Source organism: Chamaea fasciata, unplaced genomic scaffold (assembly GCF_029207755.1).
Source record: "Chamaea fasciata isolate MVZ Bird 193981 ecotype frontalis unplaced genomic scaffold, bChaFas1.0.hap1 SCAF_10, whole genome shotgun sequence".
NCBI classification, from domain to species: Eukaryota; Metazoa; Chordata; class Aves; order Passeriformes; family Sylviidae; genus Chamaea; species Chamaea fasciata.
The window spans coordinates 22632229-22650259 of NW_027094095.1; the positions used below are offsets into that span (position 1 = coordinate 22632229).

The following is an 18031-nucleotide window of genomic DNA, read 5'->3' on the forward strand; positions in this document are numbered from 1 at the left end:
TTGGAAGTGTGGCTGAGGACCTTGACTCATGCTAAACCTCCATAAGCCCTTCCCAGATGCTTGGTGCTCTGGGCACCCAGCTCCTTGTGACTAGTGCTCCCTGTTGTCTGAGGGAAGACAGACAAACAGCTCTGTGGTCTTCCAAGGAAGCTCCAGTGTTCAAGAGCAATCAAGTCTGTAGCCACACAGTGCCTCATTTTCTGAAGATACCTGAGCCAAGCAGAGGCTTTACTGACCCTTTAGCAGCTGAGTTTACATCTTGAATCCTGCAGACTCAGCAGTGCCAGACACCATCAGCAGAGAGCAGTACCCTAACAATCACTATTCCTCTGGTGCTTTTGTTTGAGCTGGTGGTGCTACACACATTGCAACTCCTGGCTTAGTCAGGGCTATTTCCCCACCTTATCCCTATATCCAACACTGACAGGCTTGAAGACTTCTCCTTGTTAGAGCCACTTCCCCACGTCCAGCTTGCTCATCCCACTACTCCCTGGCACCTACCAGTGATACCTACTGGAAGCCCTCACAGCAGACAGGTCAGTTCAGAAGACACCACGTCTTCAGCTCTAGAACAGCACATGCAGACAGAAGCCCAACTAAATGCCCAGGTCACTGCTGGAGAAGCCAGGAACAAAGCTGCATGGTTTACCAGCCAAGCTGAGGACAACGGAGGACAGAAACTCCAAACCACTCAAGATACGGGTAAGAGGACTGCAGCTATGCAAGCAGCTGTCATTACTAAGGAAGCTGAGAAAACAAAGAGCAGAGTTAGGAGTGGACCTAACCACTCCTAACTGTCAAAGCTGTGACAGCTGTCAGTGTCATGAGCGGTGGCTCCTTAAGCCAGGAAGCATTGCACTCACCTCAGCGTCCTCAACTTCTCTGGAACCCAGCCAGGTTTCTATCACGCAATGCTTCCAACACTCCTCCAAATGTGGACAAACAGCACCACCTCCCTTTCTACTGCCCCAATGCCTTTTGTGACCAGTGTGTGGTCTCATCATGGTAGCAAAGGGCATCGGCTACACTGCAGGTCTTGTAGGGAAGCATGGGGTGATTCCCTGGAATACCTCATGGATGTTCCATGTCTCTGAGGCTCTGTCTCCCTGTCTGAGCAGCCTTGTTTCAGCGCTCTGCTTTCTCTCTTTAAAAAGAGATGCTCAGTTCTGCTTTGCTAAACCCTATTTGGCAATGTGTCTAAACACATGCAAACTTAATTAGTTCAGGAGGGAGACTCGGCATTTGTGGTGACGGATAAAAGTAATGGGAAATGAGACAAGTCAGAGCTGGCAGGGAGTCCTCACTCAAGCCTTATCCACCGGCACAGTGCTAATCAGATGTGACGCTACATGCTGCAGCACCCAATCGGCGATGGAGCAGCGTGATATGCTACTCACCAGGCGGCCACAGCCAGACTCCTGCTATCCATGTACTTGGAAACACAGAATGTATTTTCTGCTTTGCCCTGGAGATGCTTCAGGATTGAATTCTGAAGTTAATGGTTTAAAAAAAAAATTTAAAAGGAAGAGGGAGAAATGAACCACTCGCAACAACCTCATGGCCAGGAGTGGAGTCTTCTTTTCCAGCTGACTAGTGCGGGACAATCCATGCGAGAGACCACTGCAAACAGTGAACAGTGTATCTCCGGAACAGCATGTCCCCCTGAGCCCGCTCACCTCGCAACCACTATGACTCACCAGAAATGGGGCTCACCTTTACCTCTATTTGCCCACTGTAGAGCTCTGAAGAAGGAAAAAAAACACCAAAAAAAAAAAAAAAGAAAAACCACCCAACACATCGAGGTTGCTCTTTCCATATAGACACCAAGTTAGGATGTCATTACCTGGGAATCATGACAGCCCACCGCGAAAGCAATGGAAAGATGGGCTTGGAGCAAAGACAACTGGTTTCTCACAACCATCAACAAGGTGGTAAATTGGACTCTAACAATAGCAACACAGGAGTAAAGAACAGAGAAAACAGAATACATGAGAAACAAAAGTTTAGCACAGCAGCTGTGTTGGTCTCTAACAGAAATTTAAACATGATATACAAAGAAAAATAACTCACTCCTAATTTAACCAACTAACACAGGAACTTGCAATATATATAAGTTCTGGACACAGCCTGAGCAGAGACCCAGATTCTGACTCAAAAGTTCAAACACCACCCCTCTGTCTCTGTCTGGAGCCAATTTTTCATCTCCACAGTGCTTGTACTGAGCTTTGGACCCCGTATCTCATGTTTCACTAATTACACCAAGAAAAGGCAAGGAGCTGCCACTCTGCAAAGACCACTCGTCAGGGAAGAACTGGTGCTGATTGCTCTTAGACTACGTGCAGTTTATTTAGGCTTCCAGCTTGAGGAAACCAATGTCACAGTGAAAACCAAGTAACACAACTAATGAGTTGTGGCTGTCAGTTTAGGATGGGATGTGTCAAGCCCATGCTTTACTGGTGTGATAACAACAGGAGTCTTTATCCACCACCACAGGGAAATGAAAAGCTGAAGCAAGATTATCCAAATCCAAGGGAATTCAGCTCTATAGAACACTGATCTGCAAACACTTTCAAGATTTAACTAATTTAATTTTTGGACATTTAGTTCCATTCTTATAATAACATTTTTAGGTTGTGGCCTAGCTATTCTTCTAACAAAACATGCACATACGCTGACGCTTGCAGATCCCAGTGCAGGTCCCCACCTGGTACTTGACAGATATTCACCCAGCTGATGAAGATAACCTTAACAATAAGAACACCACTGGAGCATGCCAGACCTGGCTTGTACTCTGTTCCAAAGACTACTGTGTGACTCCCATTGAGTTACTGTGCCAAGATGACAGAAAAAGCCTGAAGTGAAGGAAGTCAGGTAAGGATCATCACTTGATCATCCCATGTATGCACTCAGAAATATCCATCCCTTTGGAAAGTACATTGGATAAAAGGCAAAACATCACAAAGCCCCAGTTAAACCTTTCTTGGCATTCTGAAAAACTTCACTCACTATAGGGAATATCCTAGGCAGTGATCTTGCACCAGGCAGTGATCTTGCACCATGCCCAGCATCCACCTGTATTCTGAAAAAACTCTCCCAATTATGCATGGCAAACAACAATTTCCCTAAGAAACCATGACTAGGGACAGTTGGAGGCTTCCAAGGACAAAGACATTTGCACTGCAGGCAAGCATGGAGCAATAAAGCCCAGGAAAATCTCCCTCCCCTCCCATACTCACATCACTTTCAAATCCCAGTCTCCACAGGTCACAAAAATCGACTTGACGCTGGGATCTAAGAGGCCTTCCTTTGCCATCCACTCGTCAACCCTCTGAAAGGAAGGCAAGAAAGGGGATGAGTTTTGCAGAGACAGGCCGAGCCACAACAGTTAAACTCAGATAAGCTGCTTGCAATCAAGAGAGAAGAAAATTGTGATCTTATCCAACCTCCCTCTCTCTCTTCTCTCTTTGCTTGCCATCTCAACAACAGCACGTTTGGACCTTTGAAGATTTCTGATAGGAGACATCAGGCAACCAGAGGAGAGATGATCTTATCAGACACCGCAGCAGCTCTGCTTGTGGAGGGATGAAAGTTGTGCAGCGTTAACGGGACGATACGAACTGTGCTGTTACCTGGCATTTCTCCTCTCCCTGTACCAAAGAGGCTCATAGGGAACATTAACTTGTGTCCCCCTCCAGTGAGGAGAAAAGACAGGTATATTGAGATGGCATTCCTCCTCTACAGCATTTTTCACATACTCTAATTCATATAGCACCGGGGGAATATGGGAAGGGGGAAAAAATGGAAGGGCTGGGCACACATAGGCACTGTGTGGCAGTAACAAGCAAAACCAGGTGTCCCCTTCCTCTCCAGGCTGGATCCCTCTTTCCTTCTTATAGTTCTGAGGAAGTGCTTGTTTGGGGTAGTGTGGATTTAAAGTGGATTGACTATTCCTGATCAACTTCCCACAGGGACAGATGTTTCCTCTTCAGAAATGGGCCATGTTAACCAGGAGGATGCGATCCACCTCAGGTATTAAGGAATTAACCTAGACTAGACACCCTGCATCGACAGAAGCCCTGCACAGACACTTACTCCAGCTAAAACTAGCAAACTACGTGCCCAAAATCCTGCAGTGGCAGGCAGTCAGCTGTCATTATGCAACCTCACTAGCAGCATTTTCAATGCTTGAGCAACAGAAATCCCTCCTCTTTTCCCTTGCATGACACCTTTCACTCCTGAGTAAACCAGCATGCCTCAGAAGCTGCCTGACCTGAATCTCATTTTAACCTAGAAACATGCTGCTATATGAACACCTTTTCTGGCCAAATAAAAAAAAAATTCTACATAAGTGTTTCCACACTCTAAGAAGCTTCAATAGAAACAGAACAAACCATTTTCTGGAATACTCCAGAAGTGATCTACATTCACTCATCCAGGCAAAGGGGGCTCTCCCTCCTGGGGGCAACAGGGACACACATCCATATGCTTATGGACAAGCAAGACTGCTTTATGCTCTCTGGAGAGCTGGGGGTTTGCATGGATGTGAGACATCACCTCTGCAGAGCACCATCTTCAGTCTCATGTCACTGCCACAGCCTTTCCTGCCAGGAGTCGATGCTTCTTCCTGTGACCGATTGCACAACAGCCCTCTGAGTAAAACTCCCCAGAAAAGCAGCATCCAGCCTCTCAGTCACATACCCTTTGGCTGACAGCATCCCCCAGCCAGCCTCACATGAGCCTGCCCGGACTTGGGCACAACAGTGGTAACCTTTCTAAACTCCCTGATGTGAACGCCCATCAAGTGCTGTCTCCATGGAGGATTTTAATGCCTTTAATTTGATTTCCTCAGATAAGCAATTGTTGCAATGATTCTGATTAGGAACAATTAGGTAACACAGCAGTGGAAATCCTGACAGAGACAACGCATCAAACACCAACCTGCAGCCCAAGTAGGCTCTGCTTGAGGAGGTTTCCTTCACTATCTGACTACCAATGAAAGCTATTGATGGAGAAATACATCCAAGCTAATTAAGCCTTAAATGCTCTAGGAATTCCACATTAAGCAGATGGTATTATTAAGGCTGTATCTGAATTCACACATCTTTAGATTAGATTTCAGAGGCATTTTCTTTCTATACTACATGTATTATTGAGCATTTAAATAGGTAAAAAAAAAAAATTAATGAAGTGCTGAGGGAGGGGAAAAGAAATGAAAGCAGAATCTCCAGAAGCAGTGGTCTTGAGCCATGTCATGGTGTTTTAAAACTGGCTCAAGAAAGAATCGCCTCTTCTCCTATCTACTGGCAGGAGTTTGGATATCTTGTCAGCACCCTTGACATGAACAGCTGGAGATGACAGATCAATGGTTCAATAATCTCAGCAGTGTGTCACCAGTGTGACAGCAAATGTTATTCTAATGAAGCTGTAATCATAGTCAAATTACGCGGTTCGATTCTCAGCAAGGGGAGGGTGCGGGGAAGGAGATGAAGAGGGGACTACAGGACCAGAGGTCAGAGTTTGAGAACTAAAGGTTACTCTGCTTACCTCAAGCACTTGCTGGAGGCTCGGCTGCCCATCCACCATGCCTTGAATAATCCCAGTCAGCTGAAACAGAGACAAAAGGAAAGCAGTCACCAGAGCAGCACTCAAAAGATCATTAGAGAGGTCTACTCTCCTGTCCATCTTTCTGCAACCAAAACATGCTCCTGTGACCTACATGGGTGTTGCTGAGGAACCAGCCACAGCAGAGTGATCCTGGCAGCTCCCCAGCCATAGGCAAGGGTACAGCTTCATCCCAAACAGAAATGCAGTGGGGCTCCTACCCATACCACAAAACTGCAAATTCTCAGCATGGCAGGGTCCACCTGGGGAGCAGCGTCATGCACCAACCAGCATGATGCCCTTTTTCAACATGCCTTTCAGCAGTTTTGGTGTTGCCTTCATGTACACAGGCAGTGGTAACTACCAAGGTCTCTGGACATTCCTCTGCTATCACAGTGACACCAAAATTTCAGTGTTAGATGAACCAGAGGAGTATTGGTAAGTGAGACCTGGAGTGGATCCAGTTATCCTCCCCTGAGCTGGGCAGCCAGCATCTGCACTTTCCCAGAGTCCATCACAGCATTCCTCAGCAGTTCAAAATTGTATTTAAAACAATGGAATGAAATCTGAAGAAAAGCACTTTCTTCCAAAACCCTGTCTAGTCTGTTTTCCAGGTGGTACCTTAGGAAGAGGTCTTGCCCACAGATACGCCTAATAATTGCTTCTAGACTGCTCGGCTGTTCAAAGCTAAACACATGCATTAAAAGATGCAGTCTTATGGGCCTCTGCCTGCGTCTGCCCAGAAGAGCTTGAGGCACATGGAAAACAGATAATTTTTCTGTCTGCCTTCCAACTGACAAAACTGTCTTTTAACATATTGAATATCGGAGTTCAGTAGCTTGCCATCAATGCACCCAAGTAATTAAAAAAATCATTATTAAAACAAGTGCACGCTATGGGATTTCACTTCATATGGCACTTTCCTGAAGCTACACATCTCACACGTTTTCATAAAGTAAAGGTCAAGCACAGCCTAGAAGCATCCATCCCTCTAGAAGCCATAGCATCCAGTTATGAGATACTGATGGCCCCACCATCACCTAGGAATAACTCTTCCACACAGACCAGCTCAACATACAACATAAATCCTCTCACAAACCACAGGGCTCTGCTTTATTAAGTATGTGGCAACTGAAGGACGGTAAATGGTTTCTATCTCTCAGTTTCTTTGGCTGCTTGGCTTACAGCACTGAACTTGGAGGACAGAAAAAGAAATTACATTAAACTCCGATTAAACTGAAATTATATTTAATGAATACCAAATACCTGACTCACTGAATAAACTGTAAGTGGAAAGATTATTGTCTCATAGTGATTCCCATGAAATGGCAATACATACCTTTTAGGGAAAGTATTTTAATTTTAAGAATGCAGAGCTCCTCTAGGTGTGTTTCTCAAGTTCATCAAGCTATTATGAAGTGGAATTTTAAGAAAGTGGAGGAACACAGACACTCTCTTATATTTCAGAAATTGTTTTTATATTAATCTGTATTTTAATTGGGTTAATAGCTGCTACCTCCAGACTTCCATACATTGAGAAGAAAATAGATTTGAGGAATTAACACATGGCTCTTTAGAGCAGTTTTTAAAGCTCACTGGCACGGTTTTTGCTTTTCTTGCCATCTTTCTCTCCATGCATTCTTCTGGCAGAGGTGGACAGCTCACCTATTGCAAAGTGCTGGTTCTGCCTTTCAGACAGCAGCTCAACCCAAATCCCTGGAAGTGACTGAAAGGTGTGTTCGGAAAGGAACACAGGATCATAGAACAGTTCGTTTTGGAAGCGACCTTTAAAGTTCATCCAATCCAACCTCCCTTGCAGTGAGCAGGGACATCTTCAACTAGAATCACAGGTTGCTCACAGCCCTGTCCAACCTGACTTTGAATGTTACCTCTCTGGCAACCTGTGCCACTGTTTTACCACCCTCAATGTAAAAATCTCCTGTGTACTTAGTTGACTAGTTTAAAGTCATTATTCCTCATCCTGTCACAATGGGGCCAAGCTTAAAAGTCTATTTTATAGGCCCCCTTAAGATGGTCACAATAAGGTCTCTTGGGAGCCTTCTCCTCTCCAAGCTGAACAACCCCAAAGCTCCCAGCCTTTCCTCACAGGAAAGGTGTTTCCTCCCACTGCTCGTCTTTGTGGCCCTCCTTTGAACCTGCTCCAAGAGGTCCAAGTCTTTTCTGTACTAAGGATGACAGGCGACCTTTCACTATCTCAGGCAGTACTCATTCAGATGGTTTCTACCATTCCAGGCACCCTCAGGACTGTGTCTGTGGAGCACTGCACCCCTGATGCCATGGGAGGACAGGGTATAATGGCCTCATCCAGATATTTCCCATCAGGAGGAGGGAGGGATACGAAGGCAGATGCAGAGGTGCCAGCAAGAGTCACTGCTTATTCTTGCCCAAAACTCCTTCTGTCCTTCCCTGCCAAGCCAAGCAAAGTACCAGGCTGTCCGTACAAGGGCACATTGTCAAGTATATGCACACAAGATTCACGCTGCAGAAATCACACACATGAATACGAAGGAATGTATCTGCTCCATAGGTACATTTCAATACATGTCAGAGAGTGCTCAAACTGGACCAGATTTCTACTCTCTCACCCTTTCTGATACTTCTTGTTATCAGTTATGTCCATCTACCATATCCAACCTACTGCACTGGATCTCTGCAGCATTATCTGGTCTTGCAGCTTTGAAAAAGTATAAAAACAAAACTGTGCAATTGTAAAATTTCACTGGTTATCCCAAAAAGCATGAGGTACTTGGGAACATAAGCAAGCTATAATGCCTTTATCTTTTTGTATTTTTATTGTCTATTCCTTCAGGGAAAAAAATCAATAAAAATTAGTCATAAAAAGAGAGCAGAGTATCATGAAAAGATCTGTACAAGCACCTTGCATGTAGAGGGAACTTCTCCTTAAGCTCCAGGCAAGAACTTTCTTGGGCACTGTAAAAAATCATCTGCATCTTCCAAAAGGGCTTGATGAGTGTTATATACCTAATAATAGCTTTTAACAACTTGCAAACACTTTCCACCTTCTCCACATAAGCATTCAGCTCACCCCTCACAATAACCAAGGTTCATGACCTGTTGTTTTACAGAAACGGGTCAGGAGATAGGGGATAGGATGAGGTCTCAGAGTGAGCCAGCACTGGAAGACAGCTCCTGGCCATTGGTGTGGGGAGTTGGAGAAACATCCTGTAGCCAGGGGAGAGCACAGACACATCAAAAGGTAAGCAAAGTGATGTCTCGAGGGTAGCAACAAGCTCTCCACCTTTCCAGGCACCCTTCCCATGCTGTACCGTTGTCTTCAAGAAGGAAGAGGGATGGAAGAGGTACTCCAAACCCAAGGAGTAATGTCAAGCAATCCCAGTAACTATTCCACACAGAGTCTACACCAAGCAGTTCTACTGCTTAGCAAAGGCAGAGGGGAGAGGGGAAATGAGCAGCATAGCAGACAGGCTTCCATGTAATGTCTTTTCCTAGAGAGTTTATCTGGAAAACCATCGTATTTCTACTCCAAGACAGTTTGCTGATTACCTAAGCACTTGTCTCTGGTGTACAATCTGATAATCAGGCCTGGTCTTTCTTTGTAGACAAAGAGGGCAATAAATCTCACCCTTTTTTTAAGTAGAGGTGCCTATACAAAGCCCTTTACTGGCACTTAGCAAAATGAGTATTTTTCAGAAAACATAAACCAGCAGAAAGTCAATGACAAGTGCTGGAGCAGTTCAGGCAGCAGTTCTGCAAGAGTGTACCCTGGCTGTGTCCCTGGGGTCTCAAGTGAACCTACACCCGCGGCAGAGAGATGATCCCTGCACCTACCTAGCAGCACCCCATTGTTTAGTAAGGTTCACCTGTGGCTCTCAGGGCAAGGTTTCAAACTCAGCCCCATACATGGGCCCCAGGAACAAGACTGGTTACACCTCCAGCATGATCCCACTCTTGGACCTCTTGGCAGCCCTTCCAACAGGCCAGGGCACTGCCAAGTCAGAAAGGACAGGGGCTATACTGGGCACTAAGTAGGAAGGGGGACAATGTGGGGGTGACCAGGAGCCAGTGACATCAAGGCTAGGATTAAAACCATCTTCCTAATCCATGCTGTTAATAACCAGCATTAATTGCCAAACCTGGTAGTGGGGCCTTTTCGTACCAATGATACACACAGGTGGGGATTCTGCAATCATTTTGCCTGCTGGCCTCAGTACTGCCCATTTCCACCCAGCTCTGGACATGATGCCAGACTGAGGTTCACAGCAGAGTCTGCAGCAGAATGCTGACCTGGGACACCTGTGCCCATCCTGGACTCCTGCAAAAGCACAGCCATCACAGACACACACACACTCAGCTTCACTTGCTTCAAGGCTCCCCACAGTAGACACAAATACCTGCTCTAGACCCCCGAGCAAAAGACCAAGAAACCATCTCTGCAGTACAGGAGCATTAGATGGGCTGACTGTTGGTCACAAGGTCATCATCCAGAGAACCTCTGAATGTCCCTAGATTGCAGCAGGCTGGAAGCTCTGTTCAGCTCATGAAGCTGAACTGCAAGCATGCACCAAGCAAGTCATGCAGACTCTTGTGCAAGAACAGAGCTGCAGCCTTTAGCAACAGGGGAAAAGATGCAACAGAGAGATTTCCAGAAAAAGTTTTGGTTTTGGTTTTCTTCTCTCCAGAATTTAGGTGACTTGCAAGGCCAATGTTCTGAGCTCAGCTCTAGAAGATGACGTCTTTAGCAAAGATCAGGTGCAAGCTGTGATATTTATCACATTTGTATAAGCATATGTCCAGCAAGTCTCATGGGGATAAGGACAGCCAAAGTAGTTGTCCAGCTTTCTAGCATTAAGGCTGCAAAACCATTTCCATTACAATCCTCTGTTCTCACACATTTAAAGCTTTCTGAAAGCTCTTCTCTGGGGAATAATGTTTTCTGTGCTTAGTTTTGGGGTTTTTTTTTAAGTTTAAATAAAATACCTTCAGACAGTTTTGAGTTACAGGGGAATAAAAATAAGTATTTGTTTTTACAATGTGAAAATATGGAAGGGGCTGGTTGGTTCTGGAGGGGACTCCACCTAACACAGAGGAGTCATTTTTCATCAGGCAAGTACAGGTGGGACAAGCCTCCACGGGCTTAAGCCTGTAGCCACAGAGGCAGGGGAAAACACACCATGGTGTTGATGATTCTAGACAAGACAGGGACAGAATGGAGACCTTGAATACACTGATTCCCACAGTAAGTATTCTAGTCATTGAGCTGGCCAAAACTGAAACAATGGACTGACAGGAAAAAAAGCCCAAAGCAAAAGGAACTTAAAGTTTCTTTTGGCGACTATGGCAGGGAGGAAAAATACACTTGGAAAAACAGTTAACTTTTTGGGTTGAATAAAGAGAAAACAAAAAAAATCCCCAAATCAACAACAAAACCCAATCCCTGCTCCTCAATTCTTTTGAACCCTCAAGGATCATATTTACCACCTTCATTCCATATCTGGGGAAAGGTGGCCACAGCTCAAGAGCCATTATCCTCGACAATGAGAGTAAGCAAGTAAAGAGAGGCCACTTCTCCAGCAACCATTTCAAGTGGCCCACAATTACAGCATCAAAAAGAAAGTCTTAAAAATACAGAATTCATTATCCTACCACTCTGAGGGACTCCTCAAATCCCAACATGCAGGCCCACAGGAGAGTCATTTAGTGCCTCGAACCACACATCTGCACAGCACAGTCTTTCCTCAGTCCATGCTCTCTTTGACCTTCCCCACCACAGAGGAGCACAGCAAAATTGCAAGAGCTCATAAAGAGGTTACAGGATTTTGAACATCGGCTAACATGAGTGTGTTTATTTGGTGGTCACCCAATTAAGACTTTTTTTAGCTGTAAATACAATTATCTTAGTTAGCAGATCACAGCTACAGTTATTTATGAATCCAAACTGAGGTCTTTACACATTACTGCAGTAACAAAAAATGATTCTCTGTTATTAACTCAAGGTTGGCATGACACGCTGCCTTGCAGCTGCACCGTGAAGAGGCGACCCAAGTCCCTGGTGCAATGGAAACTTGCTTCCCAGAGAGACTCTTGGAGCACCAGGGAACCTTTGCACTTTACCTCTGTACAGAAGGGCGTAAGCTGGGGATGCACCACAGGCTGAACATACATGTGAAAGGTGGATTCGATCTCCATCGTCCTGCCATTCAACTTCAGGATAGGGAATTCGATGATTTCCTGAATAGGGCAAAAAGAAAAGCAGCTGTTCATTTAAAACAAACACGAAATGAAGCTGGAAATAAGCACCCATCTAGCAAGGTGGCCTGATAGTCCCAAACAAAAATAAACTCAACACAAAGCTCTGCAGAAGTGGGAAGGTGATGCTGCAGCACAGAGCACCTCCAACACTGTCAGAACAGATGAGGATGGTGCTGAAGCTCATTGCAGCTGGGACAGGCTGCAAGAAGGTCTCTGTGCTCAGCACTGCAGCTACACGCATCACTGCCTAAGCTGAACTTACGGAAGGTGGTCTCACACCACTCCCATATGCTACCCATGAAGGTGTACTTGCAATGGGCTCACAGCTGTTTAGCAAGGACATCGCAGGGACTGTGCCCTCCCCAAGACCAGTCAACCTTTCCAGCCCACCATCCTTTCAGTAGACAGACACCATCAGACAGACAACAGGGACTACTGCATGAAGCACCTCCTTCTCTAGAGAGGCTGAGGAGGACTGCCCTCCTCCAACAGACTGAGAAGAGGAGCTGAAAGCTCCCCCCAAATCCATCCCTATGGAATACAGTACAGTAGCAAGCCTCACTTCATTTTCCTCTCTGCAGCCAATTTATGCTGATAGAGAAATAAAAACGTTCCTTCATCAGAAGAATGTTCAATTATTTGAATAATCAGCAATCAAAAATTTACATGGACCTGTTAATAAAAAGTTTAAACAAATCCAGTTACGATGGATTTCTCAATTATTAAAAAATATACACGAAATTAAAAAAGCCGCCCAGTGAATAAAAGCGATAAAATCCTTTGTGTTCACCCCCCTCCTTCTCCACTCCCTTTCTTCCTTCCAGTTTAATGTAAGAGAAGAAGTGACAATTTGTTTGGTGTCTTTAAAGAATAATTCGTCTGTTATTTAATAGAGATCCATGGCACCAAGGTTCTGGAGTGCAAATGAGCCCGCTGAGTGATATCCATGCAACAAGCCTCTCAAATCACTTCTGGAGAAAAACAGAGAGAGGGAGAGAGAATAAAAAAAATATTGCTTTTTAATATTCAAAAACAGTTTGCAAAATTTAATCAAAGCAGAGCAAAAGCTAACATTTTTACCACTTTGACATTTTTATTAGTGCTTTCATAAATTTTTAAAACATGAACGGAATTAGTTTAACAACAAAAAAAACTGCCTGAAAACATCTGGAAGAGACAAATAAGAAATAATAAAAAATGAAAAAAAAAATCCAACTCCTGTGAGTAAAATTAGCATGTGAAAAATGCAGCCGCTGCAGAGGAACTAACACACTTTTTTGGACTGTGGCTGCAACCCTCATGACCTGCAGGCGGAAATTATCGTGAGGTTACACATATGAGCTGATGACATCACCACCCCACTAGGCAGCGGGAGGGCAAGAAGCTGGTAAATGGAAACAACAGATAATTTAAATAGCCAGGAGAAACACCCAATTTTCATGGTGGGCAGAGCCCAGAGACAGAGCAGAGCATCTCCCCAGTGCAGCAGGGGCACAGCCCAGATTAGGGCACATGGAGAGCACGTGCTGCTGAGATGGAAAGTTAGAAAAAAATGTAAAAATCAAATAAACTGTTAACAGTGTGGAAGTGCCCAGGTGCAGACATTGAGCAGTGAAGCTGCGCAGGATGAATGGCTTAAGCATTTCCTCATGGTCAGCTGTGCCACACCCTGTGTACGCTGCGCTGGATGAGGCAGAGTGGATGGCCAGGCACGTCCTTCCCCACAGCCATACCACCCCACTGGGAGTCACCAAGTTTTCCCAGGAAAGAGAGCAAACTTGACCCAGGGACTCTAAGAAGGAGAAGACACATGCCAAACATTTGAGTATTAGCCAGAGTGCCTGTTGTGGGGCAGCCAAACTCACCAGCTTCAGCCACCCAGAAGGACCCATGGAAACCCAAGAGACCAAGAAATGCTGGATACAGCTGACCCTCCCCTCAAAAGGGCCACCACAGACAGGCTCTGAAAGCAGCAAACTTCCGTTCAGAAGGAAAACAGACTGCAAAGTTTGAAGTGAACGGACAGGCCGCCCTAACAGAGCCAGGCTTAACCTCAGGATAACACCATCCTATCTTTCAAACTGGTGTGGGGCATCTCACTGCCCCTTAGACCAGCATCCCACCCAGAGGGTGACCATGGAAGCAGGCAAGCCCACAGCAAGGCAAGGCAAACATTTCCGCTTCCAGAGAGGGAACACACACTGGCTGGATTTCATAGCAGAGCTGTGTCGCAATGCCAGGATGTGCCCTAAGGGACTACAAACATCCTCAGGGGCCATCAACCGGCTGGATGCAAAGTGAGACTGAAAGACAGCCTGCTGCTGATCTGATACACAAAGGCATTGCTCGCCTTCCAGAACCAAAGGCACAAAGCGCCTCCAGGAGGGTCGGATTAAGACAGGCGGAGGAAATAAAAAGCCATACTTAAAAAATGTGGAAAATTTAGCAATAGCCAGAATTACTGTAGGTCTGTGGGAAGTGCATGGCCAGGAGCAGGGGTGGAACCCCAGAGGCAACTAGAGCATCTTAGGAGAAAGTGCAGGCACTCTCTTGGGTTTATTGGGTCAGTTTTTGAAGCAAGTGGTAAAGAACCTGTCCCAAAAGGCTGTTTATCTGCACGCCTCCTATAGCAGAGATTTTTCCAGTCTCTGGCAGTGTTTGCTCCACTGGTATCTAAGGCAACAGATACCAGCCCCATGAAATCAGCCCCACTCCTCACTAACGATGTTAGCCAGTCCTGCAATGAAATTTAACCTGTGACACTGCTGTACTTTTCATTTAAACTTTCATTTGGAGAGAAGCAGTGTTTGGAGACCCTGCAGTTTGTCCTGCTAATAAAGACAAGTGTTGGGACCTTTAAAGGTGCCATTCATCTTTTGCCTTTATTAAATTCAATTTTCTTAAGCCCATGATACATCATGAAATTAAGAGTTGACATTCCTGCAGAAACAAAAATATCTATCAAACATAAACAGAAAGGGGGGAGAAAAGAGGCCTCTATTACCAAGAATTTATGGCTTAAAGTTGATCTGTTTCCACTTTTTTTCTCTCTCTCTTTTTTTTTTTTAACAAGCATATGGTTTGTTTTAGATATCTGAAATGTTATTACAGATCTAGAATTTCATTAGTAATTATTATGAAACGGTGAGCACTTAGCCACTCATACACACAACCCCCCAACAGACTGTGATGCAGAGCCGGGTGCTCTCTCACATTTCACAGCAGCCCAGAGAGCTCAACATGCTCAGCTCCATCTCCACCATTCAAGGACCTTTACTGCTTCAGGTGGAGGAAAGCAGCATGAGTGAGTTAAGGGCAGAGATTCACTGACACTTCCTTTCTTCTATCAGAGCCTGATCATCCGTAAATGTTACCTTGAGATCCTCACATATATCCACTCCAACTCTGAGTAAATGTTCCAACTTTGGCAGTGATTTGTGCCAGCAGCATTTGGGGCTTCTCAGCCTTCCTTCTGCCCCCACCGCCAGCTTCTCCTTATAGCACAACCAGGAGTTATGGATATGCTAAAATAATGCTGAGGGTGTCCAGAGGCTGCAAATAGCCGCGAGCTACCAGAAGAACAAATGTACTCATTTGAATTTTGCGAGCACTGCAATTAGGTATTTTATTTAACACTGCAAAGTAACTTGAAAGGAAATCCAGGATTCAAACCACCACCAATAAATAAGTGGCTTTTTATTTTCCTTTCACTGTCAGAAAAGTTGAACATGTTTTCTGTTGAGAAATTCTGCACAAGGCTCCCAATTACAGGCATTTGCATTTATATTGTTGGAACACAGAGCTTCTAAAATCAATATTAACACGCTTAAAGAAAAAACCATCAGCACCCTGTCCCTCCCCTCAGCTGTGCCTCCAAACACAGTAACAATAGGAACCTACAGAGCCAGAGGCTTATACAGATCCATTACCAGGTCCACTCTCTTTACAACAATCCTGCATTTACGATTTCAAGGTACTTCAAGCAAATCTATGTGACAGCTTCCTCAGAACTTCTGTCTTTCTGAAAAACCAACAGTTTATACAAAAAGTTCCAGGTAGAAGTCTCCTGTGCAATCTGGCTGTCCCAAGCCAGTGGGGTTGAGCAGCAGCAGGGTAACTGTGGAATGGCTAGGGAATTTCTTGTAAGAGGGATTTGAAAAATTCTTAATGGCATGTGAAAGCACTGCTATAAACCCAGCCTTTCCTCATCCAGTCATCCTACATGAAACTCGCTTCCCTTTAATACCAGAGCAGGCATGCAGCAATTCAGCTGTCTTGATCTTGCTAAAAAAAGAAATGAACAAGCACACTACTGTACTTGCTAAACAATTTCTGGTCAGAGAAGAAAGCACCTGAAATTACCCTAATTCCCACAGAGGAATCTTTTTGCTTATCCTTTTGGATCTGGGTACCACTAACGTCATTATAGAGAAAGAATAAGGTGCCCAGCAAGAGCTTCCCAGTTCTCAAAACCTTTTAATTCAGACACTCATGTACGAAGTGGACAGGGCATGCCTCAGAACATGGAGTTATATATTTGAGGAAGACCGTACGGCCTATTCAGTTCAAAAACTACCAGAGAATAATTTATCCCTAGTCTAACCCCCATGTGAAGGAGTTTAATAAACACAAGAATAAAAGATGCCCATAAAAATCAGAGCTGACTGTTCAAAATGCAGTAAAAACAAGCAGAGGCTGCTGAGAGAAACAGATTTTGCCTGATAAGGAAAAGCATAAAACTTCTTACCAAAACACCCGTTTGCACCTTCAAAAAAGGTAAGGGCAGAAGAGGCAAAGGAGCGTTTGTGAAGGGACAGAGCTTCAGCACCAGCTCATTTTGTTTGGGTATGGTTTGTCCCCCCTCTCTTTAAAGGAAAAAAAAGTCATTTTATGCACAAGGAGCTTATTTCTTAAACAAACACTCGTGTTTTTGATTTACACCATGGGCTGCTCCTAAATAATTTATGGCGGGTTAAATTTATTGCACAGCCCTGGCCGGCTGCAAATTCGAATTGCCAAATAATTAGATTTTAGAGCAATGCTTATAAATTATCCGCCGATTTGTCCGGACTTGTTTGTCAGTTGCTTTGTGCTTCGGGTCATCTTTGGCATTTCGCTGTTTGTGTTTTAATTGCTGATTTACACTTTGACAGATGAGAGTTGATGCCTCCAAGATCGGGGAGAGGGTGTGGGGGTGTTGAAGAGCAGAAAGAATCAGAGCTTTTAAAGCCTTGTGATTTTCTTTTTTTTTCCAAGGCAATTAAAATCGAAAAGGGACATAGTAAGGACAGCACTAGCCTAACAGATCTGCCTCCCCAGCTTCCATCCCCTGCCTTAATTATTATCTTAACTAAAGCCATTTCCAAGTGAGCAGCCTTGCACTGGCCCTCAGGGGCAGTAACCAAGATGACCTCATAGGTCTTTTCCCCACTTCTAAATTTTTATTAAACTAACCAAAACAAGTACCATAAAGGCAACACCTCCCCAATGTGAACAGTGGGACTTCTGCTGAATCAGGGCTGTGCTGGCTTTCCAAAGGACGTCTGCCTGCACACATGCCGCAGAGCCTCTCAGTGCCTCAGTCCTGGCTAAGTTACTCTGTGTACTGATTAAACCTATCAAAAGGTCTTTGGGGAAGCAGCTGACCTCCTAATTTCTTTCTTCCATCACTATCTAGCTTAAAATACACATATGCACAGACCTAACAATTTGATACATTTAAAAGAACTACTATATCCCAGAAAAGCATGAAGGGAATTACACATCAAAAACAAAACACAAGAGAACTGGAAGGAATATGGGAAGATCATGAAACACTAGGATAAGATGACGTGAAGAAAAATTCTGCTGCCTGACCATTGATTATCTGATGTTTCTTCTTCCCCCTGCTCTCAGGTGAATCACACTGCCTACCCCCAACACTCAGGCACTGAAGCCCAATGTCAAAGGCTGAATTTTCTCGTAGATAAATTTTGAGTTGCATTTTGGGTTCTGCACTGACATCAAACGTGGCTCTTATTTCCCAGTGTTGCCTTACAACACTGAGGGTGAGGGACCATTTCTCTTTCTTTAATAGAAGCTGAAATCCCCATCTAATCACATGCCTCCAGGAGCTTCAGCTTTAAAAGAGACATCTAGTCCATGCACCTGCCTGAGGGCAGCATCATCACCCCCTAAA

General features: G+C 44.7%; 1 protein-coding gene across 2 annotated transcripts in view; it reads right to left on the reverse strand.

The window, feature by feature from the left end:
* Window positions 1-18031, reverse strand: part of ERI3 (ERI1 exoribonuclease family member 3) — a 131230-nt gene that overhangs the window by 95759 nt on the left and 17440 nt on the right. For both annotated transcript variants that reach the window (XM_066192696.1, XM_066192697.1), the window contains exons 3-5: window positions 11716-11832; window positions 5545-5604; window positions 3237-3328 (exon numbers count right to left, since the gene is read on the reverse strand). In XM_066192696.1, the coding sequence (XP_066048793.1) occupies window positions 3237-3328; window positions 5545-5604; window positions 11716-11832 (269 nt within the window). The remainder of the gene's footprint in view (window positions 1-3236; window positions 3329-5544; window positions 5605-11715; window positions 11833-18031) is intronic.